We start from the raw sequence: 27,194 nt of genomic DNA, 5'->3' as shown, positions 1-27,194 counted from the left end.
GACAGGATTTACATCTCTTGAGGTCTTCGGGCAGCGACTGTCGTTGCCGAGCTGTGGCCCACTACATTCATCGACCGTAAGGCCTTCATCTGCTCCGTGACTCTGCCACGACAACAGAAGAGCCCTAGTAGATGACCTTGGACACTTAACGTCAGCATTCTCCAGTAAGAGGCTTGCCTTGTAGCCGTCGCTACTACCTGGCACAAATGTGAGCGACAGCGTCATACCTATGATTCCACGACACATTGGAGGACATACTGCGCTAAACCAGCTCTTCGCCACACGCTCATGTATGGACGAGACAGGGGGCTTTGGCTCAGATCGACCTCTGAGTTTTACTACGCGCTCTTACAAGAGCTAGCGTCGCAACAACCTTCACCAGAGCGCCAAACGGCCGTCCACCAGACACAGGCACAGTTTCTGTAGATCACGGCTGATAGATTGGACGGCAGGCGGGTTCGAACGAGACTGCAAGATTCCATCCCAGAGGAACTTGCTTCTCCGTATAATGCAAGTTTTTTTTCTCCTGATAACTACCTCCAGGGTAGTTCCCGTCCGGAGATCGAAATTGAGGAGACAGTTTTACCTCCGGAATATTTTACCCAAGAGGACTCCATCATCATTTAACCACACAGTAAAGCTGCATTCCCTCAGAAAAAAATTACAGCTTTAGTTTCGCCTTGCTTTCAGCGTTTCGCTGTACCAGCGCAGCAAGGCCGGTTTGGATGATGTTACAAGGCCAGATCAGTCAATCATCCAGACTGTTGCCCCTGCACCTACTGAAAAGGCTGCTGCCCGTCTTCAAGAACCACACGTTTGTCTGGCGTCCCAACAGATACCCCTCTTTTGTGGTTGCACCTACATTATGGCCATCTGTATCGCTGAAGCACGCAAGCCTCTCCACCAACGACAAGGTCCATGGTTCATGTACAGACATCAAATGATCAGTATTGAGTGAGAGCAAAAATGGGAAGTAGGGGAGAGGAGTAGAGAGGCGTGGGCGAGTGGAGAGGGGAAAGGGAGGGGAGGAAGTGAACCATGTCACGATTGACTTCGAATATGACATTCATAATTGCATCAGTTCTAATATGATGCCGGAAGGAAGTGCTGAAAGATGCAGATTCAACTTTTATAGCAACCCCTTACTTAAACAGTGTCTATTCCTGCATTTCTACCTGGACTCCAATTTATGGCTGCTTACCATTGCTTGTTTACAGTAAGTGCTACTATCCCACTGTGTTTAAGACAATACGTAAATCTTGCTTGCTCGTATTTTGCAATAGGCGTTATTATCCCAAGAGACAAACTGCAGATCACTGTTAAACACCACGCAGCAGCTGTTCCAAAGTTACTCGCTAACTGATACTACATGGAACTGGTTGGCACAGAGTGCAGTTGTAAATGCTGTTTGTTGGTCTTTCCACAGGGTCAAAGATATGATCCATGCTGTTCCCAGCTGTAAGATTCTCACCACATTTAGATGCTTACTTTTTTTTTGTGTATGCCTAATTCAGTTAATGGTCTCGATCTGAGATTTTTCGAGCATCACTCCAACATGTGGGTATTTGCGGTTACTACAGCCGGGAAAAGCAACACTTTCTCAGAGAGTTAAGAATAAGGACAAAGTCAAGCGGTGCAAACAAATAGCTATATGAGTACATCTCTAGACACTTGTCTATCTTACTGGCAAAGATATAAGAGGCGTGTATCTAAATTAAGTACCGTTCTGAAATTCCACCGCTTGGTGGATGCATGCATGATGCCTAAAGCACACTGTTGGCAAGCCGCAGTCGCCAATACACAGTCATTCGTATTTGAAATGGCTCCTCTGACTGAGAATCCCACCGACTACGAAATACTAGTGATGACGGAAATGGATGACAGCTTAAAGAGTACCATACGAACGTGCAAGGTGAGGAAAGAAGTGTGCAACCTCCGGTTGTTACTGACGATTCGGTGCAGCACTAGATATTTTCCTGCGAGGTCAGCGGTCATCCAGTCCCGACGGGTGACCAGAGCGCCCTCACTGGACCGAAGTTACTTTCAGAACTGTTCTACAAATTCGGGCTCGTTCCCCCTCTGCACAAACGCGTTACTGTTTCTGGTCCAGACCTGCTTGCTTGCTTTACTACACCCATCTCCAGACTCTGGGATCACAAGGACAAATATATTTTCACATGATTTGTACACAGCAGTATCCTACCAATCGCTTGCGCAACATAATTCCGAAGATATAGACTGGAAATTATTTCTCTACAAACCCCAAACTTTAGCGAGGTGGAGGTTGCTCTAGACCACTGAGTAACTAGAAACTTATCCCGTCTGTGAAGACCTTTACGTGAGAACTTGAACCAAACAGAGGAAATAGATATTTCCACACATGAATACCGATGTCCACGATGTAAGAGATTCCAAATCATCCCTATAATGTACAAAGTCAAATAAGGTGTTTCTAATATCTAGAGAACTGGCAAACACGTCTTCCACCTGTTAGATGCACATACCACGATCGATATTCTCTCAACTAAATAAAGATGGGAAATGTGAAGAAACAGTCAATCTGACAATTTACAAGGGAAGGAATAATGGCCCAGAGCAAACACATGTCCATTTCACTATTCTCAAACTTCCACTTGATCACGAAAGCCGTCCAACACATACTAAGTATTAGTTCGCTATTCGGCTGTCTCCATTCAGACGGCCTCTACCGTTAGCTGGAAACGTGAATCGTTCCCACCACAGGCCACGCATAGGTGGAATCATCCTACAAAATCAGTCACATATATATTTGATTGCTATACTTACAAAAAAATGTTACGTTTGCGGTTTCAGTTGAACGACACTCGACAATGAGGGAAGTATCGGAAATACAACCTACTGACGGCTGTGGCTCTGGAAATAGAAATATCTGTACCATTCTTATGACTTGACATACTCTTCCCTCTGCTATCACAGTATAACACGTCAAATTCATACCTTCCTTTTTGCACATGTCTGACCACAACACATACTTTATAAGCCTGATGCTCAATGCAAACCTATCACGCATCCCCTACTACTACTACCATGTATAATTCTTCGCCAATAATTGATTGCCCACAACACGAAATAATACTGAGACAAAATCAGAGCTGGGTGGACATGTCTCATACGTTTTTCTCTCTAGTGCTACCACTTTGTCTTAGAAAGAGAGACGTAATCTGCTAGATGTTAAAAAACCCGATCGCAACAACTACTGTGTGTTACTGTCACAAGCGGTCTTGGTTCTGGAGGAGCACACTAGTATCCGTGTTAAAAAGCTATGCTTGCTTTATAAATCTAGGTAAGACATTACCTCTTAATGAGGTGGTTTTTCTATGCAGACAGATACCAAGACAGTGATAGCTGCAGTGTATACTATCAGACCAGCAGTGCGATTTACACGTAACCCACAATGCAACCTCGTGATAAAATCGCTGAATTTTGAAAGTGAGTTGGCTAAGGAACGTGGTATGTAACCATTATTTACAACTCCTTTCACGCTGCTAGATATTTCTCCAGTATATGTAATGTTTTCTGTCTCGATACCATGTCAGAGGTTCTGCAATATATCCACTGAGTTATACGCGATGACTGACTGAGAAGGATCACAAACAGTAGTAGAGGGTGGGCTGACTGAGGTCACAAGAAATGTACACTAGTTTTTCAGATGTCTAGTGTTACGCTATCCGCTAGAAATGATGTCTATGATTTGGAATCAAGTCCTCCCATTCAACCACATAACTGCGTTGGATCACAGCCACAAGTGAATCATACTTCTGGCACTCTCATATCTCGAAACGAGTCACCTTTCTCGAACCTGTGTACTACAGTAAAAATCCAACGTGGTTTTAGTCAGTCTCTATGCATCTTGTGACTGCCCCCATTTATGCAGCTTTGCACCGCTCCAATTTAAGTCGGAACTGAGCAGAAGTCGGAGAAAGCCATATCCACCACCTTCTGCAAACCGTGTAGAAGCAGAGCGGCCTGAGTTAGTGCAACAGGGCAATGTTTTGACCATTCGGTGGAAAAGGGCGCATTGTGGGGCGCCCCCAAACTACATACAGATACTACAGTCCGAAGGAGATCCATGTCCATTCACATCTATCGGCCCAACATGCTATCATCGTTATTCTGTACCATCCAACAGAGAAAAAATTAGGAACTATAAAAGCTCCACTAACTTCATCCAATACAGAACTCACCTAGGCGCCATTGCTGGTGCGATGATGCATGGCTGCGGTGCGGATCCAGTGCGGAGAGAGAGATGTCGCAATGCTTCCCAGAATAGCACAGGGTACATTCCTTCTAGCAATCCTAATGAGGCACCCTGTCCATCACTGTATTTGCGTGTTAAACTACTGCTACTGTTGATGTGGAATGATTCTATTAAATATACAGCTTTTAATCCACTGCAGAGGGCAGTTTAAAGTTTCAGCACTTGTACTGTAGGAGGATGATCACATCCCACGGACTACACTGTAAATCGCAAGAGACGCTCCCTGTGGTCATGTCTTGTTGTTTGAGACATTATTTTTTTCTGCTGTAGCATGCTTTGTACACTGCCATAAATTTTGTTTTTATGCCATAACTTCGAGACCAGTGTCAGGTTCTAAATGACATTAAGACGTTCTGATCAATGGCCTCTCGCAGAAAACTAGACGTCATACAGTGTAAATCACATTGTTACTGCGGTTACCATAACACGCCATACACACTGGCCGATTTTAAATAAAAGACAGTTACAACATAAGGAAACTGGAAGAGTTTTGTCACTTTGTGGAGAGTTTCCAAACTACAGTCCGAATGTGATCCACGAGCTCTACATTTAAACTAATCTGTCATAGTGACCGAATAGCTGACGACTCTACATTCTGTTTAGACTGATTGACATATTTTAGTCACGTACACAATCACTGTTTCGATGCTAGCCACCCCAGAAAGTATTGTCCCCCCACCAAAACTCTTTCTCCAACTCAAACAAGCGATGTGTCAGTAAGTCATTATGTGGTAACCAACAACATGCCAGTGGACAGATGGGATGGAAAAGACACCATCGATGTACTCTAATAATAAGCATCACTGATGATAGTGTGAACAATTTTAGCAATTTTACAGTAATTTCAGCACCGACCAGTGATGTAACAGCATGTTTCCCAATTTCAGTATCATAGCTAATTCAGCTCTTCTCCAATTTGCGAGTATCATTGCGCATGTGGATAGCTGACTGTGCAGTATGTCCATTCATTGTTAATTCTCGAACACATACACCATCAAAGTATATCAGACAGCACTCTACATATCTCTAACTCCTCGAGCATAGTGCTTAAGTTATGATATATCTCTCTGCATATGGGAGTCACAGAGCATTCTCGCTGTCTTAGGGTAAAATTAGAGAGTGAAAGACCCCATCTGTCATTGACCAACCCACCCTGCAGCACCATTACCGATTTAATCTGCAACCGACCGGAAGTAGACTGCTTCATTCCACGTCTTGTGAATGAATGGAGCTTGCCGAGTCCTCATCCATCCAAGTGCACAAGATTTCTCGAGATTTACACTAGTATCCGTGTTAAAAAGCTATGTATAGAAACAGATTTGAAATTGTCATGATGTAATAGCAGACAGTTAAGAAGAAAAAGAAACGGATGATTTTTATGCGTGATGGAGGTCCAGAGAGATGGAGTTCAAAGAATTTTTAGTAGTAGTAGTAGTAGTAGTAGTAGAGGGGTTTTGGAGGCGCACGACAGCAAGGTCTTCAGCGCCCGATCAGTAACATAGTGAGACGGGTGTCAAGAAAAAAAACTCAGAACAGTTACATAGAACGGAACATAAAACACGGGGAACAATCATTGAAAAATATGTGCTCACCCACACCGAAGCGTGGGATGAAGCAGGGCGTCAGCAGTAAAACATGGACAACACAGGAAGAAATGGTAGAGGGAGCTAAAACAATGTAGCACATGGAAGTGGCTGGCTGACCGCAAGGAAAAACTGGGAGGAGTCAGCCACTCTGCAATACACTAAAACCTCCAGCCTAAAAGTTTAGGCCAGAGTCCAGACACATCACAAAACTTAAAAACCCTACACACACACACGTCTCATCGTTAGCTAAAACACAAGGCAGATCCCCATAAACTTGTGCTTCTGCCCTTGCGTCACGGTATAAAATGCAGTCTGTTAAAATGTGCCGGACAGAGATGTGCACACCACAAGCATCACAAAACGGAGGATCCTCCCGCCGTAATAAATAGCTATGCGTCAGAGGACAGTGCCCGATCCGAAGACGTGTGAGGGCAACCTCTTCCCGCCTGAGCAGCCGGCAGGAGGAACGCCACGGCCGAGTGGTTGACTTTACCGACCGCAGTTTATTGGCCGTCACCGCCAGCCATTCGTCCTCCCACAACTCCATGCACTTCCTGTGGAGTGCAGCGATGACTGACTGCAAGGGGATAGGACACTGGACCACATCCTGCTCTCTGCAGGCCTCCTTGGCAGCCCGATCAGCCTGTTCATTGCCCCATATGCCGACATGACCAGGCACCCAGCAGAAGGATACCTCTTTACCCCGCCGTTGGAGCAAGTACAGTTGGTCATGTATCAGCTGGACCATCTCCTCAGTCGGGTATAGGTTCTGCACTGATTGTAAGGCACTAAGAGAATCGGAGCAGAGAAGAAATCGATCGCCCCGAACACGATGCATCAGCTCCAGTGCCTTCTGGATCGCGTGGAGCTCCGCTGCGAAAACGGTATATTCAGCAGGGAGGCGAATCCGGGTAACATGGTCAGGGAACACCACAGAACAGCCAAGGAAAGTCTCCTGTTTGGAGCCATCAGTATAAACAACAGTGAAACCGTGATGCACATCTAAAATGTTAAAAAACAGAGATTGGAACGTAAAATCTGGTGTGCCATCCTTCTTAAAACGAGTCAAATCTAAAATAAGTTTGGGTCTCCGGAGGAGCCAAGGTGGAGATCTGCTCCAACCGCGACGTAAAACACGAAGACCAGCCATAGACATCGCAGCGAGGCAATCCTGTGCGCGAATCCCATAGGGCTGCGTCGCACGTTGCCGGTTATGAAACAATCGTGCCAGAGGAGGCTGAGCAACGGTATGGTATGCAAGGGTGTATGGTGTGGACAAAGTTTTATACGCCTGCCGCACTGTAAGTAGCCGTCGCCGCATATGAAGTGGCGGTTCACAGGCCTCTGCACAGAGGCTTGGTATGGGGCTAGTTCGGAAAGCATTTTTACGTAAATCAACCAAGCTATCAATTTTAAAGTATTATTCTGGAGTCTAGGATCAGTACCTGGAAGGTATTGCTAAGAGAGAACATAAACACACGCACTCCTCAGGCTACAATGTTCTGCACTTAAAACGAGCCATAATGTTGGATCGCTTACGTTTACAACCTATCAGTCGTATGGAATGTAGCGGTGTTAATATTCCAATGTAAGAAATGTATTTCAAGCACGTGACATACACCCTTCTTCCCGGTTTCTCTACGATACTATGTTATCGAACCGTAAAACGAAAAAACTACTTCCATAAAACATTTGCTCTGCGTGATACAAGCATAATATAGCTTTTGGAGATGTATGGTGTCCACTTTTCACATCCAATCACGGTTCAGAAATTATACTATGCATGCATCATCCCTACATAAAACGATCTTTAGTAACGGGGGATACCGCTTATGAGGAAACAGATAAACGCATAGCAGCAGCTTCCGACATATGAAAATTACAAGTCATTCTGACACTAACTCTGTAAACACCACGTATGTTGGGCAAATGTATACACGAGGATTGCAGCGCCTTACAAGCACCTATCGCTAACTTAGTTATGAAGCTGAAGTCTCGATTTTACACCCAAGATGCGACAGGGGGTGGAGTACATCGCAAAATCAAAGTTCGTTTGGAGGAATGTGTCACGTTCAATCACACTTGAGATGGAAGTCCTCTGATGACTGACGATCGCAAGTAGACAGTGCTTTAAATCACATACAGAACACATGGCTGTATATGAGTCGAATGCTGGCTATGTCACGTGACTGATGCATCCTGATACAACAGTGGAAAAATTGATTTGCAGCATCTTCTCCCTCTCTAGAGTGCATCATAAGTCTACCATTAACTGGTACCTCATTACAGCTCCATCTCAATCGATCACCCCGTCCACTCTCTGTTATCCTTTAATGCAGGGGTAAGTAGGCTTAGAAGCGGGTGGTTCTATGTCTTCCAAAAAAATGTCAAATACAGTAGTCAACTCACGTGTATCACTGGTTCCTCAATAGACATACAGTTTAATGCTACCTCGACAGAGAAAAAATCGACTGCCTCCCTGATTCCCTTAGCTTCCATGTCGACATTTTCTCAGACTCCTCTCGCTGCCGCATACTCGTTTCCATGTAGAAATTGTTCTGTGCGAACCAGAAGATATGCAAGTACTTCCTCAATTTCCCCACATTTCAATGTATGTTCGGTCAATTCATAGCTATTCCTCGTCATTTTTCACAATTCTATCGATTTTTTTTAATGTCAGTTCTGTCCATGCGATCATGACATAACCTATAGTTCTGTGTTCTAAAATTGCTTGTAAATGTAACACAGCTCCCAACACCTAGCCCAAATGCACTGATCGGGAGGTGTATTATAGCACTGTACTCGATTGTATCCAGTCACCTCCACATTTGGAGAACGTTTGCTCTGTTTCCTGTATGTCTGTGTATATGCTTGTGTCGCAGATGGCTCCCAGGAAATGCAGTACACCTGAGTTAGCGTTCAAGTGTGGATCCGCAGCACGTCATATCCGGTGTTGCCAGTTCTACACTACGCCATATTAGATGACGTCATCGCTGCCATCTTGGATACATTTGGCAACAATGCAGAGTGGGGTGGCACCCCTGTAACTCTACTACTTTTGTGCATTTGTTACCGAATGTTTAAATTACCGAAAGTTAAGCTCACACTGGGTACTTTTGATGACTGAGTTGCACGAAATAAAACGTTTAGCCAGTTCTTTGACTTTCTTAGAGTGATGCACTGAGGAGAGTGACGACTTTTTAAGCCAAATTGTCATAGGCAATGAAACATGGGTAGTTTATGTTATATCCTAGGATGGCGGAATTCAGCATCACCCAATAAAGTTCAAGCAAACAATTTCAGTCCAGAAAATAATGTGTTACTTTTTTGGAACAGGAACGCGATGTTCCTTGTGGATTTTTTGCCACTTGGTGATCAACTTAAAGTCTGCGACTTGTTGTGAGACCTTAAGAAAACTGCATCTTGCAATCCAAAACAGAAGACATGTCATGCTGAGTAAGCGGATCGTTTTGCTCCATGACAATTCCCGCACACACGTGGACAACCGAAATCAAGAGGTGATCCGATCGCTTGGCTGTGAACAACTTGATCAAATTGCGTACAGCTTCGATCTAGCACCCAGTGACTTCGATGTGTTCCAGCATTTGACGAGGCATCAGGCTGGTCAGCACCACGACGATGAAGAAGAAGTCAAAACAACAGTCACATAGCAGATTTCTACGAGGATGGTATCCAAAAGCTGGCTGTATATGCGCTAAGTGGCGAAAAGTTGGTGGGAATTATGTACAAAAGTGAAGTACAGACTTTCATGAAAAATGGAACTTCTAAGAAAAGTCTACTAGTTTTATTTTTATTTCAAAACAATACTCACTTAAAAACACGCCCCTTGTAGCTACAGGAGTCAGTGAGTCGAGCAGACTAAGCTCACTTTTCATCCCTTTATTGAAATTATCTTAGCCATATACTCCAATCTTCGTTTACTGATTTCTAAATCCCCATTTCCAGTTTTCCTTTGTTTCCACACACCTAATACTTTAACACCTTAACCAAGCCTCAGCGATACGGATAGCCCGTACCGTGGGAACAACTACAATGGAGGGGTATCTGTTGAGGGGCCAGACAAACGTGTGGTTCCTGAAGAGGGGCAGCAGCCTTTTCAGTAACTGCAGGGGCAACAGCCTGGACGGACTGATCAGGCCTTGTAATATTAACCAAGACGGCCTTGCTGTGCTGGTACAGCGAATGGCTGAAAGCAAGGAGAAACTACAGCCGTAATTTTTCTCCAGGACATGCAATTTTACTGTATGCTTACATGATTATGGCGTCCTCTTCGGTAAAATGTTCCGGAGGTAAAATAGTCCCCCAGTCGCATCTCCAAGCGGGGACTACTCAGGAGGACGTCGTTATCAGGAGAAAAAAATGGCGTTCTACGGGTTGGAGTGTGGAATGTCAGATCCCCTAATCGGGCAGGTAGGTTAGAAAATTTAAAAAGGGAAATGGATGAGTTTAAGTTTGATATAGTGGTAATTAGTGAAGTTCGGTGGCTATAAATACAAAATCAATAGGGGTAATGCAAGAGTAGGTTTAATAATGGATAAGAAAATAGGAGCGCGGATAAGTTACTATGAACAGTATAGTGAACGCATTATTGTAGCCAACGTAGACATAAATCTCACACCTACCACGTTAGTAAACCTTATATGCCAACTAGCTCTGCAGATGATGAAGAGACTGAAGAAGTGTATGAAGTGACAAAAGAAATTATTCAGATAGTGAAGGGAGACGAAAAATTAATAGTCATCGGGGACTAAAATTCTATTGTAGAAAAAGGAAGAGAAGGATTGGGCGTAAGGAATGAAAGAGGAAGCCACCTGGTAAAACTTCGCAAAAAGCATAACTTAAAGATAGCTAACACTTGGTTCAAGAATCATGAAAGAAGGTTGTACACGTGGAAGGGACCTGGAGACTCTGGATGGCTTCAGATAAATTATATAATGGTAAGACAGAGATTTAGGAACCATGTTTTAGGTTGTAAGACATTTCCAGGGGCAGATGTGGATACTGACCACAGTTTATTGGTTATGAACTGTGGGTTAAAACTGAAGAAACTGCAAAGAGGTAGGAATTTAAGGAGATGGGACCTGGATAAACTGAAAGAACCAGAGATTGTAGAGAGTTTCAGAGAGAGCATTAGGGGACGACTGACAAGAACGGGTGAAAGAAATACAGTAGAAGTAGAATGGGTACCTTTGAGAGATGACGTAGTGAAGGCAGCAGAGGATCAGATAGGTAAGAAAACGAGGGCTAGTAGAAATCCATGGGTAACAGAAGAGATATTGAATTTAACTGACGAAAGGAGAAAATATAAAAGGAATACAAATGTCTCAAGAATGAGATCGACAGGATGTGCAAGATGGCTAAGCAGGGATGGCTATAGGACAAAGGTAAGGATGTAAAGGCTTATCCTACTAGGTGTAAGATGGATACTGCCTACAGGAAAATTAAAGAGACCTTTGGAGAAAAGAGAACCACTTGTATGAATATCAAGAGCTCAGATGGAAACCCAGTTCTAAGCAAAGAAGAGAAAGCAAAAAGGTGGAAGGAGTACATGGAGGGGCTATAAAAGGGTAATTTCATTGAGGGCAACATTATGGAAATGGATGAGGACGTAGATGAAGATGAATGGGAGATATAATGCTGCGAGAACAATCTGACAGAGCACTGAACCGTAAGTCGAAACAATTTCCCGAGAGTGGACAACATTCCATTTGAACTACTGACAGGCTTGGGAGAGCCAGCCATGACAAAACTCTCCCATCTACTGAGCAAGATGTATGAGACAGGCGAAATACCCTCAGACTTCAAGAAGAATATAATAATTCGAATCCCAAAGAAAGCAGGTCTTGAGAGGTGTGAAGGTCACCGTATTATCCCGATGGTAATGTTGCGTTCCAAGATGACAGGGCCCCTGTTCGCACAGCCTGCGTCACCCATTATTGGTTTAGTGAGCGCCATGATGAATTCTGCATCACCTCTGGCTTTCACAGTCACTAGATCTCAGTATTATCAACCCACTGTGGTCTGCTTTGGAGAAAAGGGTGATTGATTGATATACAACTCAAGCATCGTTTGCTGAACTTGCCAGTGTTTGGCTAGTATGAGACTCCCTTGAAAACCATACGGGATCTGTGTTCATCCATTCCGAGATGACTGGAGGCTGTTCCGAGTGCCAAAGGCTTTCCTACACGATATTTGGCATAGAAATGTGATGTATTTGAGATATTTCCATATTTTTGTTCACCCCCCTGTATATACAGGTAGTCCCAGGATGTTGCGACAAACTTCTAGAGGTTATAGAGGATGTCTTGAGGAACAAATCGAAGGTAGAAACCCATGTCCAGAAACGTCATCCAACGACGCTACGTAGCTTCGAAGTTATAGGCGCTGTCGCCTACCACTAGGCAACCACTTCGGCAGCAAACGTGACTTCCACGCACACGGACACAGGCGGAAAGTCTCACAATGTTGTTTGTTATTCTGTGACCGCGACTGACTGCCATGATCGCCAGTTGAGATGGAGGAGCTAGCTGCAGCGTAAAAAGCCCTGTCTCACGCGGATGCGATGCTACATTGCCTTGGTGGATGACAGTTTCGTACACGGCACGGATTTTCATCTGCAGTTTACTTTTCTCCTGCGTACAGAAAAACATTTAACATTTTAGATGGTTCCAGGAGAAAAATAAACTGTGGATGGAAACCCTTGTCTGAAACGGTCATCCGCCCTGGCAATAGAACTTCGCATTCGTAGGAGACAAGGCCTTTCTACGCAGCAGCTAGCTCCATCTTCTCCACTGGCGATCGTGGCAATCAGTCGCTAAGACTAACAAATAAGATTACAAGACGTTCCGTCTACGGTCCATCAGCGTCGAAGAGGTGGCTTAATGGTAGGCTCTGGGGCCTGTCTCTTCGACGCTCTGTAGCGTCAATGGATGACGTTTCCGAACACGGGTTCCTATCCTCGATTTGTTCCTAAACACACTCTTTACAAATCCTCGAAGTCTGTCGCAACATTTCTGCTACACCCTGCATATAATCATTACGACAGTTCAAAAATGGTTCAAATGGCTCTGAGCACTATGGGACTTAACAGCTGTGGTCATCAGTCACCTAGAACTTAGAACTACTTAAACCTAACTAACCTAAGGACACCACACACATCCATGCCCGAGGCAGGATTCGAACCTGCGACCGTAGCAGTCGCGCGGTTCCGGACTGCGCGCCTAGAACCGCGAGACCACCGCGGCCGGCCCATTACGACAGTGGTTCCTGTCTTGTGTTGTGATGGTTAATCAAAACATCCGTATCACTAAATTATAAAGGTCACAAGCAGTGTGTCAATTGTTCTAATTATGAGTAGTCCACTTAAGATACAAAACCATTCACGGCAAAAGCACACTATTTCACTTACCCACGTGTAGTAGTAAAATGCTGTAATTGGTTTTCGTCTGTCGTCTTCAATGTATACCGACAAGCCAGCGAGGAAAGCTGGCCAAAATAATGCGGTTGACCGGTGATAGCGGCCAAGTAAATATCTGAAACAAGAAAATAAATTTTTTAACATCACAAACTGGTAATTGGGCAGTAGAAGACAGTTTTGGCGTATGGTAGATATGCAACCTCCAGAAGCGTCAAAGCAAGTAGGAGCTTGTAATGGTACTTGAATTACGTAACCATTATGGTACCTCACCTGAACCTCTCGATACCAGTAATATCCTACTGTATTTCTGTTAACTACTTAACATGTTTCTGAGACAACATTCAGATTTGATTTCACTTTTGATACATCAATATGTTTATATTGCAATGATATTATTCTTATGTGTATTATTTCTTTTGTCACTATGATCTTTGACATACTTGTAACTCTGATTTTTGGGCGCGTAAGCGATAGTTAGTTAGTTGTTAACTTGTTAGAGAGTCGGACGTTGAAAAAGTCAAGTCTTGGACGTCATGTTGGAAAGATGCCTATTGTAGTTGGCTTATAAAATGTGAGGAAGATGTTTTCAAGTATGTTTTGTATTGTGAAGTGATGTTTTGTGTGTTTACGTGATATTGCAATAAAAGCAATTAAAAGGAAGTGAAACTTAAATTCGGAGTGCTGATTATTTTTTTACATCACCATTGTGCTAACTTTGGAAGGTTTCATCTTGAAGAATGTTTTGTGAAGCGCATCTACAAAACTTTTGAATATAGCAGAATAAAACCTAGGCCTCTTTGCATCCGAGCTTGGAATCATAACCACCTAGATTTTCAACGATTGAGCCATGATTTTACGACGAGACCAGCGTGGGAAACACAAAAAGATGAGTGCCTAGTTTTTTCATTATTACATGAAATGACTATTAACCGTGCTCTAATGACACCTGCCACACAATATGACTGTTGTTACCCGAAAATGCAGTATTTTGCAGCGTGAGCAACACCACAATCGTTATTAAAATTTTGACCTTTGTTGTGGTAGGGTTGTTAGAAGCTGTAAAGGAGTGCTAGCCATCAAGTTTTAACTATCAAATCGAACAAATAAAGTGACGAACTAACTGTTTTGTTTGATTCAAGGTACAGTTATACACTGAAATACTCACGCCCCAGAACCTTGGCACGTCGCTGTAGGAGCACAATGGCATTGTCCATCGATTAGGAGAAATATCGTCGGGTGCTTAGTTTACGGCAGCGGCAGAAATTCTGCAGCTTTGTTAGGCCGAAGGTGATGACTTTATTGTCCGTCTGTATTTGCCTGTCACAGGTACAACATTTCTGCTACTGCTGAAAACTAATTACGTGACGATAGTCCTCATTATCAGTGGACAGCGGCATTATGCTTTGCCTTTTCTAGTAACTTGTTACGGTACTGTGCAGCGAGAACTGCAGACATTTACCCGAGGACGAACAAAAGAATTAATTATATCACTTAATTTTTTAGAAGTGTTAATTAAAACTTTCGGATTATTCCACTCGTGTACCTCAAGGAGTCAGGATCATTAATATTGAGACATTTACTAGCGAGGCGCTAGGAGTCAACAGAGCTTACCATATGCACCATCGCATATGAATCAATTAAATGTTATTTACACTGTTAGTACTATTTCGGTTGCCTGGCGGAGGGCATGGTGACGAAAGGCGGGTACAGGTGTCGCATTCATATCACGATTCGTCTCCTTGGCATGCTCACTCTAGCAAGTGGCACCACACAGTCTACAAAAAAAGAGACGCACCACGGAAGAATTATCCGGATGGGACGGAAATCCGTAGAATGTACACTTACAGACAAACAAATGATTAGACTTTCACAAAAATTGGAAGGTTCATTCAAGAAAAGGAGCTTCAGAAGTTGAGCAAGGCAATTTTGGATTGGTCCACCTGTGGCCATTATCCAAGCAGCTACGTATTCGGCTTGGCATTGCCTGATAAAATTGTTGGATGTCCCCGTGAGAGATATCGTGCCAGATTCGGTCCAACTGGCAATTTTTTTTTATTTGTGTCAATGGTCTTCTGACTCGTTTGATGCAGTCCACTACAAATTCCTATACTCTGCCAACCTTTTCATCACAGAGTACCATTTGCAACATACGTTCTCAGTTATTTGCTGAATGTATTCAAATCTCTGTCGTCCTCTATAGTTTTTCTACAGCTCTCTCTAGTACCATAGAAGTAATTCCAGATGTCATATTATCCTGTCCGTTCTTGTTGTAAGTGTTTTCCATACAATTGTTCCTTTCTTCGTCTATTCTCTGGAGAATCTCCTCATTCCTTCCCTTACCAATCCACCTAATTTTCAACAGTCTTCTGTAGCACCACATCTTAAATGCTTCGTTCTTCTGTGCCAGTTTTCCCACCGTCCATGTACCTCCACTGTACAATGCTTTGCTTCAGACGTACGTTCTTAGTAATGTCTTCCTCCACTTGAGGCCTATTTTCCATACTAACAGACTTCACTTGGCCAGAAAAGTCCTAGCGCTAGACTGTTTTTCATGTCCTCCTTGCGCTGTCTGTCACGCGTTATTCTGCTATCTACGTATATTGTGATCACCAGTTCCGATGTTAAGTTCTTCGCTGTTCTCATTTCAGCTACTCTTCACTGGTTTCATCTTTCTTCGATTTACTCTCAGCCCATATTCCATGCTCATTACACAGTGCTTTCCCTTCAACACATCCTGTAATTCTTCTTCATTTCCACTGAGTATGGAACTGTCATCAGCTTATCTAATCACTGACGTCCTTTCACCACGAATTTTAAACCTACTCTGTAACCTTTATTTTATTTACGTCATTGCTTCTACGATTTATGGATTGAACAGCAAGGGCGAAAAACTACAACCCTGTCTTATATCTTTTTTAATCCGATCACATCGTTCTTGGTCTTACAGACTTATTGTTAGCTCTTGGTCCTTGCACATATTGTATATTACAGGTCTTTCCCTATATCTTACACCTATTCTTACCAGAATTTCGAACATCTTGCACCATTTGACATTGTCGAACGCTTTTTCCAGGACGACAAATACTGAGATTATGTCGATTTTTCTTCAGTTTCGCTTCCATTATAAAGCGGAATATTACAATTGCCTCTATGCGTTCAATGTATTCTTTCCACCTATCCGCTCCCTTCTAGAGGCATTTAACAGTGGAATTCCCATTGCAATCTTAACGTTATCATCCTTGCTTTTAATTTCAACGAATGTTGTTTTGACTCTTCTGAAAGCTGAGTCAGTCCTGCCGACAATCATTTCTTTCTCGATTTCTTCACATTTTTCTTGCAGCCATTCAGTCTTGGCTTCGTTGCACTTCCTATTAATTTCGTTCTTAACAGACTTCTATTTCTGTATTCCTGAATTACCCTAAGCGTTTTTACCTCCTTCTTTTGTCGATTGACTGAAGTGTATCTTCTGTTCCCATGGTTTCATCACAGTTAACTTCCTTGTACCCATGTCTTTCCTTCTAGCTTCTGAGATTGCCCTTTTTAGAGATGTCCATTTCTCTTCAAATGAGTTGCCAACAGAACTACTCATTATCACAGTATCTATATCCTCAAGTAAATTCACGCGTACCTCTTCAATGCTTAATATTTTCGTATCCCGCTTCTGTGCACATTGATTCTCTATGGTTAGTGCTACTAACTCTCATCATTACTAAATTGTGATCTAAGTGTATATCTGCCCCTGGATACGCCTTACAATCCAATATCTGATTTCGGAATCTCGGCCTGATCATGATGTAGTCTAATTGAAATCTTCTCGCATCTCCTGGCCTTTCCCACGTATCCCTCTTCTTCATGTGATTCTTGAACAAAATATTCGCAGTAAGTGACTGAAAATTATTGCAGGACTCAATTAGTCTCGTTCCTATCTCATTCCAACTACCAATCCCACGCCCTCCCGTAACCCTTTCTTCTACTTGTTCCCCTACAACCACATTCCAATCAGATATTATTATTGGATTTTCATCTCCATTTACGAACTGAATTATCCAGTCAATATCATCATACGCTTTTTCTACATTTTCATCTTCTGCTGGCGACGTCGGTATGCATACCTGAACTAATGTTGTCGGTGTTGATTTACTGTCGATTCTGATGAGAACAAGCTTATCACCGAACCATCCTTGTCTGCCCTACATTCCTATTCGTAACGATCATGCTCCCGCTATACCATTTTCTGCTGCTATTGATATTACCCTATACGCTTCATCTTTCCATTTCACTACTCAAGAGGACGTTGTTATTAGGAGAAAGAAAACTGGCGTTCTACGGATCGGAGGGTGAAATGTCAGATCCCTTAATCGGGCAGGTAGGTTAGAAAATTTAAAAAGGGAAATGGATAGGTTAAAGTTAGATATAGTGGGAATTAGTGAAGTTCGGTGGCAGGAGGAACAAGACTTTTGGTCAGGCGAATACAGGGTTATAAGTACAAAGTCAAATAGGGGTAATGCAGGAGTAGGTTTAATAATGAATAAAAAATAGGAATGCGGGTAAGTTACTACAAACAGCATAGTGAACGCATAACTGTGGCCAAGATAGACACGGAACCCACGCCTACTACAGTAGTACAAGTTTATATGCCAACTAGCTCTGCAGATGACGAAGAAATTGAAGAAATGTATGACGAAATAAAAGAAATTATTCAGATAGTGAAGGGAGAAGAAAATTTAATAGTCATGGGTGACTGGAATTCGGTAGTAGAAAAAGAGAGAGAAGGAAACGTAGTAGCTGAATATGGATCGGGGGTAAGAAATGAAAGAGGAAGCCGCCTGGTAGAATTTTGCACAGAGCACAACTTAATCATAGCTAACACTTGGTTCAAGAATCATGAAAGAAGGGTGTATACATGGAAGAACCCTGGAGATACTGACAGTTTTAAATAGGTTATATAATGGTAAGACAGAGATTTAGAAAGCAGGTTTTAAATTGTAAGACATTTACAGGGGCAGATGTGGACTCTGGCCACAATCTATTGGCTATGAACTGTAGATTAAAACTGAAGAAACTGCAAAAAGGTGGGAAGTTAAGGAGATGGGATCTGGATAAACTGACTAAACCAGAGGTTGTACAGAGTTTCAGGGAGAGCGTAAGGGAAAAAATGGGAGGAAGAAATACAGTAGAAGAAGAATGGGTAGGTTTGAGGGATGATGTAGTGAAGGCAGCAGAGGCTCAAGTAGGTAAAAAGACGAGAGCTAATATAAATCCTTGGGTAACAGAAGAAATATTGAATTTAATTGATGAAAGGAGAAAATATAAAAATGCAGTAAATGAAGCAGGCAAAAAGGAATACAAACGTCTCAAAAATGAGATCGACAGGAAGTGCAAAATGGCTAAGCAGGCATGGCTAGAGGATAAATGTAAGGATGTAGAGGTTTATCTCACTAGGGGTAAGAAGATACTGCCTACAGGAAAATTAAAGAGACCTTTGGAGAAAAGAGAACCACTTGTATGAATTTTAAGAGCTCGGATGGAAACCCAGTTGTAAGCAAAGAAGGGAAAGCAGAAAGGTGGAAGGAGTATATAGAGGGTCTGTACAAGGGCGATGTACTTGAGGACAATATTATGGAAATGAAAGAGGATGTAGATGAAGATGAAATGGGATATATGATCCTGCGTGTAGAGTTTGACAGAGCACTGAAAGACCTGAGTCGAAACAAGGCCCCGGGAGTAGACAACATTCCATTAGAACTACTGACGGCCTTGGGAGAGCCAGTCCTGACAAAACTCTACCATCTGGTGAGCAAGATGTAAGAGACAGGCGAAATACCCTCAGACTTCAAGAAGAATGTAGTAATTCCAATCCCAAAAAAAGCAGGCGTTGACAGATGAAAAATTACCGAACTATCAGTTTAATAAGTCACGGCTGCAAAATACTAACGCGAATTCTTTACAGACGAATGGAAAAACTAGTAGAAGCCGACCTAGGGGAAGATCAGTTTGGATTCCGTAGAAAAGTTGGAACACGTGAGGCCATACTGACCCTACGACGTATCTTAGAAGAAAGACTAAGGAAAGACAAACCTACGTTTCTAGCATATCTAGACTTAGAGAAAGCTTTTGACAATGTTGACTGGAATACTCTCTCTCAAATTCTGAAGGTGGCAGGGGTAAAATATAGGGAGCGAAAGGCTATTTACAGTTTGTATAGAAACCAAATGGCAGTTACAAGAGTTGAGGGGCATGAAACGGAAGCAGTGGTTGGGAAGGGAGTGAGACAGGGTTGTAGCCTCTCCCCGATGTTATTCAATCTGTATATTGAGCAAGCAGTGAAGGAAACAAAAGAAAAATTCGGAGTAAGTATTAAAATCCATGGAGAAGAAATAAAAACTTTAAGGTTCGCCGATGACATTGTAATTCTGACAGAGACAGCAAAGGACTTGGAAGAGCAGTTGAATGGAATGGATAGTGTCTTGAAAGGAGGATATAAGATGAACATCAACAAAAGCAAAACGAGGATAATGGAATGTAGTCGAATCAAGTCGGGTGATGCTGAGGGTATTAGATTAGGAAATGAGACACTTAAAGTAGTAAAGGAGTTTTGCTATTTGGGGAGCAAAATAACTGATGATGGTCGAAGTAGAGAGGATATAAAATGTAGACTGGCAATGGGAAGGAAAGCGTTTCTGAAGAAGATAAACTTGTTAACATCGAGTACAGATTTAAGTGTCAGGGAGTCGTTTCTGAAAGTATTTGTATGGAGTGTAGCCATGTATGGAAGTGAAACATGGACAATAAATAGTTTAGACAAGAAGAGGATAGAAGCTTTCAAAATGTGGTGCTACAGAAGAATGCTGAAGATTAGATGGGTAGATCACATAACTAATGAGGTGTTGAATAGGATTGGGGAGAAGAGAAGTGTGTGGCGCAACTTGACTAGAAGAAGGGATCGGTTGGTAGGACATGTTCTGAGGCATCAAGGGATCACCAATTTAGTATTGGAGGGCAGCGTGGAGGGTAAAAATCGTAGAGGGAGACCAAGAGATGAATACACCAAGCAAATTCAGAAGGATGTAGGTTTAAGTAGGTACTGGGAGATGAAGAAGCTTGAACAGGATAGAGTAGCATGGAGAGCTGCATCAAACCAGTCTCAAGACTGAAGACCACAACAACAACAACCCACACTATATCTATATGTAGCATTAACTTTTCCTTTTTCCTAGTTTTCCTACCGTGTTCAACTTCCGACATTCCACGTCCCGAATCGTAGAAAATGATCCATGCGTTGGTATTTTAATCTATTTCTCCTAGTCCCAGAGATCCGAATGGGTGACTAGTTCGGAATCTTTCGCCAATGGAGAGATCAACATGATACTTTTGAGTCACAGGTCACATGTCCTGCGGATACACAGTATGTGTCTTTAATGCAGTGGTTTCCATCGCCTTCTCCGTCGGGCATTATCCTGCCAAAGTGTAAGCCCAGAAAGGCTTGCCATGAAGAGCAACAAAGCGGGGCGTATAATATCGTCGACCTACCGCCGTGCTGTTAGGGTACCGCGTACGACAAGCAAAGGGATTCCGCTATAAAATGAAATGGTACACCATACCATCACTCCTAGTTGTCGGACTGAACGGCGGGCGACAGTCAGATCGGTATCCCGTCGCTGTCTGAGGTGTCTCCAGACACGCCTTCGGTCTGTAATCTCACTGAATGGAGTAGAATTGTCTTCAGTGATGAGTCCCGGTTCGAGCTCAGCCCCGATGATCATCAAAGATTTGTCTGGACACGCCCCGGACAACTGTGGGATACCATCTCGTATGTCGGCCGCCATACGACCCGACAACCAGGAATGATGGTGTGGGGTGCCATTGCTTTTCATAGCAAGACCCCCTTGGTTGTCATCCGCAGTAAGTTTACAGCACCCCGTGACGAAACGCACCGCTTTTAGTTGAACCTTCTCGATCTCTTCTGTCATTTGGTAAGGATTCCATATTGGTGAACCATACTCAAAAATTGGTAGAACAAGCGCCGTATAAGCCACTTATTTCGTGGATTACATTTCCTTAAGATTCTTCCTACGAATCTCAGTCTGGTGTCTGCTCTCCCTACTATATTGTTTATGTTTAGGTCGTTCTGGATAGTTACTCCAGGATATTTATCGGTAGATCCTGTTTTCAGCAATTTTTAATCAATAATCTAGTTGTACAGAAGTGGATTTCTTTTCCTGCGTATGCGCAATATGTTGCATGAATTTACACCCAGGGTCAACTGCCAGAGACTTGCTCCATTCATCAGTCTTCTGTAGGTTATTTTGCTATTCGATACTGTCTTCTAGTGTCGCTACTGTATTATACACAACCACATCATGTGTGAATAGTCTTAAGGAGTTTTCGACCCTTGCTACTAGATCGTTACATACATAGTAAACAGTAATGGTCCCATCACACTTCCTTGGGGTGCTCCGGAAATAAGCTTTACATGTTCCACACAGAACGACATGTTGAGTTCTATCTGCAAGGAATTCCTGAATCCACACGCAAATCGGGTCCGATTTTCGGTGAGCAGGTACTTCTTTCTGCAGACGATGGCTTTGGACGCCAGCAAATGCCTTCCTGATGTCACTGAACACGGCGTCAACGTGAGCGCCGTCGTCTACAGCTCTTGTGGACTTCATAGAGGAACAGAGCAAGTAGTGTTTCGCAACATCTCTGTTTGTGGGATGCCTTTTGATTTTTATAGAGGAGACTTTCGTTCTCCAAAAACATCATCATTTTTAGTGCAAAATAATTCATAGCAGATTGATGTCAACGATATAGGCCTATAATTACGTGCATCTGTCCTACGACTCTTCTTGAAAACGGGAATGACCTGCGTCCTTTTCTACGTTGGGTACCCTTCTTTGTTCCAGCGTATTAGGTTTTCGCTGCTAAAAGGGGAGCAATTTCTTTCGCATAATCTTTGTAGAATCTTACGGGTGTCTCACCTGGTCCTGATGCCTTTCCACTACTAATCACCTGTAGTTCTTCCCTGTCCCTCCAACGGTTATCTCAATATCTGCCATTCCGAGGTTCATACGATTACTCAAAGGAAGGACCGAGTTACTGTTTTCCGCAATTAAATAATTTCGGAAGACCGAATTCAGCAATTCGGCCTTCTCGCTGTTATCTTCTTTTTCGGCTCCTTTATGATCACTGAGTAACTGAATAGATAATTTTGACCCGCTTACTAATTTTACGTAAGACCAAAGCTTTTTTGTCATCAATCTTCTGACTGGTTTGATGTGGCCCGCCACGAATTCCTCTCCTGTGACGAACTCTTCATCTGACTGTGGCACTTGCAACTTACGTCCTCAGTTATTTGCTGGAAGTATTCCAGTTTTTGACTTCCTCCACAGTTTTCACCCTACACAGCGTCCTCTAGTACTATGGAAGTTATTCCCTAATGTCTTAATACATGTCCTCTCGTCCTGTTCCTTCTCCTTGTCAGTGTTTTCCACGTATTCCTTTCCTCTCCGATTGTGCGCAGTACCTCCTCATTCCTTACCTTATCATTCCACCTAATTTTCAACATTCGTCTGTAGCACCTCATCTCAAATGCTTCGATTCTCTTCTCTTTCGGTTTCCCCACAGTCAATGTTTCACTACCACACAGTGCTGTGCTCCAGACGTACATTCTCAGAAATTTATTCCTCAAATTAAGGCCTATATTTGATACTAGCAGATTTCTCTTTTCCAGGAATGCCTTTCTTTGCCAGTGCTAGTTTACTTTAGATGTTCTTCTTTCTCCATCCGTTACTGGTTATTTGACTGACTAGGTAGAAGAATTATTAACTTCATCTACTTCAAGACTATGAATTCTGATGTTAAGTTTCTCACTTTTCCTATTTCAGCTACTTTTCATTATTTTCGTCTTTCTTCGATTTACTATCTGTCCATATTCTGTATTCATTAGACTGATCATTACATTCAGCAGCTCATGTAATTCTTCTCCACTTTCACTGAGGATAACAGTGCCAGCAGCAAATCGCATCATTGATAGCCTTTCACCTTGAATTTTAATTCCACTACTGAATCTTTCTTTTATTTCCATCATTGCTTCTTCGAAGTACAGATTGAGCAATAGGGGCGAAAGACTACATCCCTGTCTTACACCCTTTTTAATCCGAGCACTTCGTTCTTGTTTGTCCACTCTTACTATTCCCTCTTGGCCCTTGTACATGTTGTATATTAACCATCTATCCATATAACTTAAACCTACTTTTCTCAGAATTCCGAACATCTTGCACCATGTGACAATTTCGAACGCTTTTTACAGGTCGACAAATCCTATGAACGTGCTTTGATTTTTCTTTAGTCTTGGTTCTATTACGTCATAATTGCCTCTCTCGTGCCTTTACCTTTCATAAAACCAAACTGATCGTCACCTGGCGCATCCTCAATATTCTTTTCCATTTTGATGTACATTATTATTGTCAGCAGCTTGGATGCATGCGGTGTTAAGCTGATTGTGCGATAATTCTCGCACTTGCCAGCTCTTGCAGTGCATGATATTTTTCCGAAAGTCAGGTGGTATGTAGCTAGACTCATACATCCTACACACAAACGTGAACAGTCGTTTTGTTGCCACCTTACCCCATGATTTTGGAAATTCTGATGGAATGTTATCTATCCCTTCTGCCTTATTTGAACTTAATTCCTCCAAAACTCTTTTGAGTTCTTACTCTAATATTGGTTTCCGTATCTCTTCTAAATTGACTCCTCTTTCTTCTTCTATCACATCAGACAAATCTTACCCCTCACAGAGGCGGCTTTCAATGTATCCTTTCCATCTACCTGCTCTCTCCTCTGCACTTAATAATGAAATTCCCGTTGCGCTCTTAATCTTAACAGCCTTTCTTTTAATGTCACCGAAGATCGTTTTGAATTTGCTGTATGCTGAATCTGTCCTTCCGACAATCATTCTTCTTCAGTTTCTTCACATTTTTCATTCAGTCACTTTTTCTTAGCTTCCCTACACTTCCTGTTTATTTCCTTCCTCAGCGACTTTTATTTCTGTATTCCTGAGTTTCCCTGAACATTCTTGTACTTTCTCCTTTCATCGATCAACTGAAGTATTTCTTCCCTTCGCCACGGTTGTTTCGCAGTTACCTTCTTTGTACTTACGTGTTCCTTTCCAACTTCCGTGATGGACCTTTTTACAGATGTCCATTCCTCTTCAACTGTACTGCCTATTTAACTTTCCTTTATTGCAGTATAACCTTAGAGAACTTCAAACGTATCTCGTCATTCCTTAGTACTTCTGTATCCCAGTTCTCTGCATATTAATTCTTCCTGACTAATGTCTTAAACGTCAGCGTACTCTTCATCACTACTATATTGTGATCTGAGTCTGTATCTGCTCCTGGGTACAACTACCAATCCAGTATCTGATTTCGGAATCTCTGTCTGACCGTGATGTAATCTAATAGAAATCTTCCTGTAGCATCCGGCCTTTTCCAAGTGTACTTCTCCTCTTGTGATTCTTGAACAGATTATTGGTTATTACTAGCTGAAATTTATTACAGAACTCAATTAGTCTTTCTCCGCTCTCATTCCTTGCCCCAAGCCCATATTTTTCTGTAAATTTTCTTCCATTTCTTTCCCCTACAACTGCATTCCAGTTCCCCATAAGTATTAGACTTTCGTCTCCCTTTACGTACTGCATTGCCCTTTCAACATCCTAATATACTCTATCTCTTCATCTTCAGCTTGCGACGTCGACATGGATACCTGTCGGTGTTGGTTTTCTGTCGATTCTGGTAAGAACAATCCTATCATTAAATTGTTCACAGTAACACACTCTCTGCCCTACCTTTCTATTTATAAAGAATCCTACTCCCGTTATACCACTTTCTGCTGCTGTTGATATTATCCTATACTTTTCTGACGAGAAATCCTTGACCTCTTTCCATTTCGCTTCACTGACCCCTACTATATCTGTATTGAGCCTTTGCATTTCCCTTTTCAGAGTGAAGCCGTTACGCAGTCATTATGGAGAGGACGCTTCGTCCAGCTGCCCATGTTGTATACTATATACCTACACTAGCATAAAGGGGGTTTTATAGAGTAAAATAAGAAGACAAATGTCAAGCACATATTTCATGCTTAGGTATATACACATAATCAAATAAAAAATGGTTCAAATGGCTCTGAGCACTATGGGACTCAACTGCTGAGGTCATTAGTCCCCTAGAACTTAGAACTAGTTAAACCTAACTAACCTAAGGACATCACACACATCCATGCCCGAGGCAGGATTCTAACCTGCGACCGTAGCGGTCTCGCGGCTCCAGACTGCAGCGCCAGAACCGCGCGGCCACTTCGGCCGGCCATAATCAAATAAGATAGCAATTCTATGCAAACATCAAATGTCATAAACACATACATATTTCCGTGTATTGACATGCAACATGCATCGAAATAATGAGCTGCATCTTCTTCCACGGGATATAGAGTTTGAGACGAAAGTCCCAGTAAATTGATCCATAATGTTTCGCAGAAACTATAAACACAAGGCTGCTAGCTCAGACTCCGGTCGAGTGTGCGTGTGCGTGTGCGTGTGCGTGCGCACGCGCGCGAGCGCGTTTATGTGTGTGTGTGTGTGTGTGTGTGTGTGTGTGTGTGTGTGTGTGTGCTCTATCGAAAAACTGCTATACATTAAATTCTTGGTGGTCCTGTTCCTGCATATGAGTCGATTCCGTTTCGTTAAAAGTTTTTATCTTTCGTGGGAAGTCACCAGCATTGATCTTCTGATCACCTAGTATCACACTAGGTGTTCTTTGAGTATTTTGAGTAAACATGTCTGCAATGGCTACTGAGTTGTCACACAGCCTGCACGTCCTTGTAAGATTTAATATTACTTTTGTACCACAGTAACGTGGATTTTCAAAAACACTGGTGAGTTGAATTCGTGAACAGAGAACATTCCAATGCTAACATGTTTACATCCACTTGAATTTAGAGTAAAAGACATACGAAAAATGGATATGTGCTCCTACTGAGACATTTTCGTTAGAAGGTACTCCACCACATTGTCTGGAAATGGAAGAGTAAAACGATTCAAATCACAGAAATGTAGTACACTACACCGACACATATATGCAGGAACATAGATGATGCTTAAGTGATGCTGACTGTTTATGTGGAGCCTGACGTTTCATAATGGTGATGTAACCGCGCCAATCGCGTGTTGCAAACTGAAATTGTACCTATCGAAGGTATACATATTTATTTCACAATGCAGTGTTGATAACTACATGAAAAAAGTGTCATCGACGTATTGCTGCTGTATCTGAGGGTCAGGAACCTAATGTTAGTATCTTGCTAGAACAGAAGATTCTTTGCGTGTGTTGAACGGACATGTTACCACAACTCTATGTGGAACCAATAACTAAACTAGTAACACTGCACTGATCACACGACTTACATCACTTTTTGGGTAGTTGATGGTCTAAGATAAATGCTACTAATGTACGATTACCATCTTCAAGGTTTATTCGCTGATTGAGTTTCACCAGCTTTGAATCAATGTATGCTTCGACCAGACCATCTCAATGTTCAAGACGAATTGTCTTGTGGTGACGTCACCATAATATGTCAATCATGAGTTTGCTGAAATTCCTGTTGAGTGATGTTGGCTATATATACACTGAAGCGGCAAAAAACTGGTATAGGTATGCGTATTCAAATACAGGGAGCCGGCGGGGTGGCCGTGCGGTCTTACGCGCCTTGCCACGCTTCTCGCGTCTACTCCCGTCGGAGGTTCGAGTCCTTCCTCGGGCATGGGTGTGTGTGTATTGTGCTTAACGTAAGTTAGTTCAGTAGTGTTTAAGACTAGGGA

The 27,194-nt window shown here is 42.6% G+C and overlaps 1 protein-coding gene across 1 annotated transcript in view; it reads right to left on the bottom strand.

Annotated features, from left to right (window-relative positions):
- Window positions 1-27,194, bottom strand: part of LOC124545251 — a 170,473-nt gene that overhangs the window by 49,934 nt on the left and 93,345 nt on the right. Inside the window, exon 3 of the mRNA XM_047124127.1 lies at window positions 13,313-13,436. Within this exon, the coding sequence (XP_046980083.1) occupies window positions 13,313-13,436 (124 nt within the window). The remainder of the gene's footprint in view (window positions 1-13,312; window positions 13,437-27,194) is intronic.

This window comes from Schistocerca americana, chromosome 1 (assembly GCF_021461395.2).
Source record: "Schistocerca americana isolate TAMUIC-IGC-003095 chromosome 1, iqSchAmer2.1, whole genome shotgun sequence".
NCBI classification, from domain to species: Eukaryota; Metazoa; Arthropoda; class Insecta; order Orthoptera; family Acrididae; genus Schistocerca; species Schistocerca americana.
This window is presented reverse-complemented; position numbering and strand designations above follow the sequence as displayed.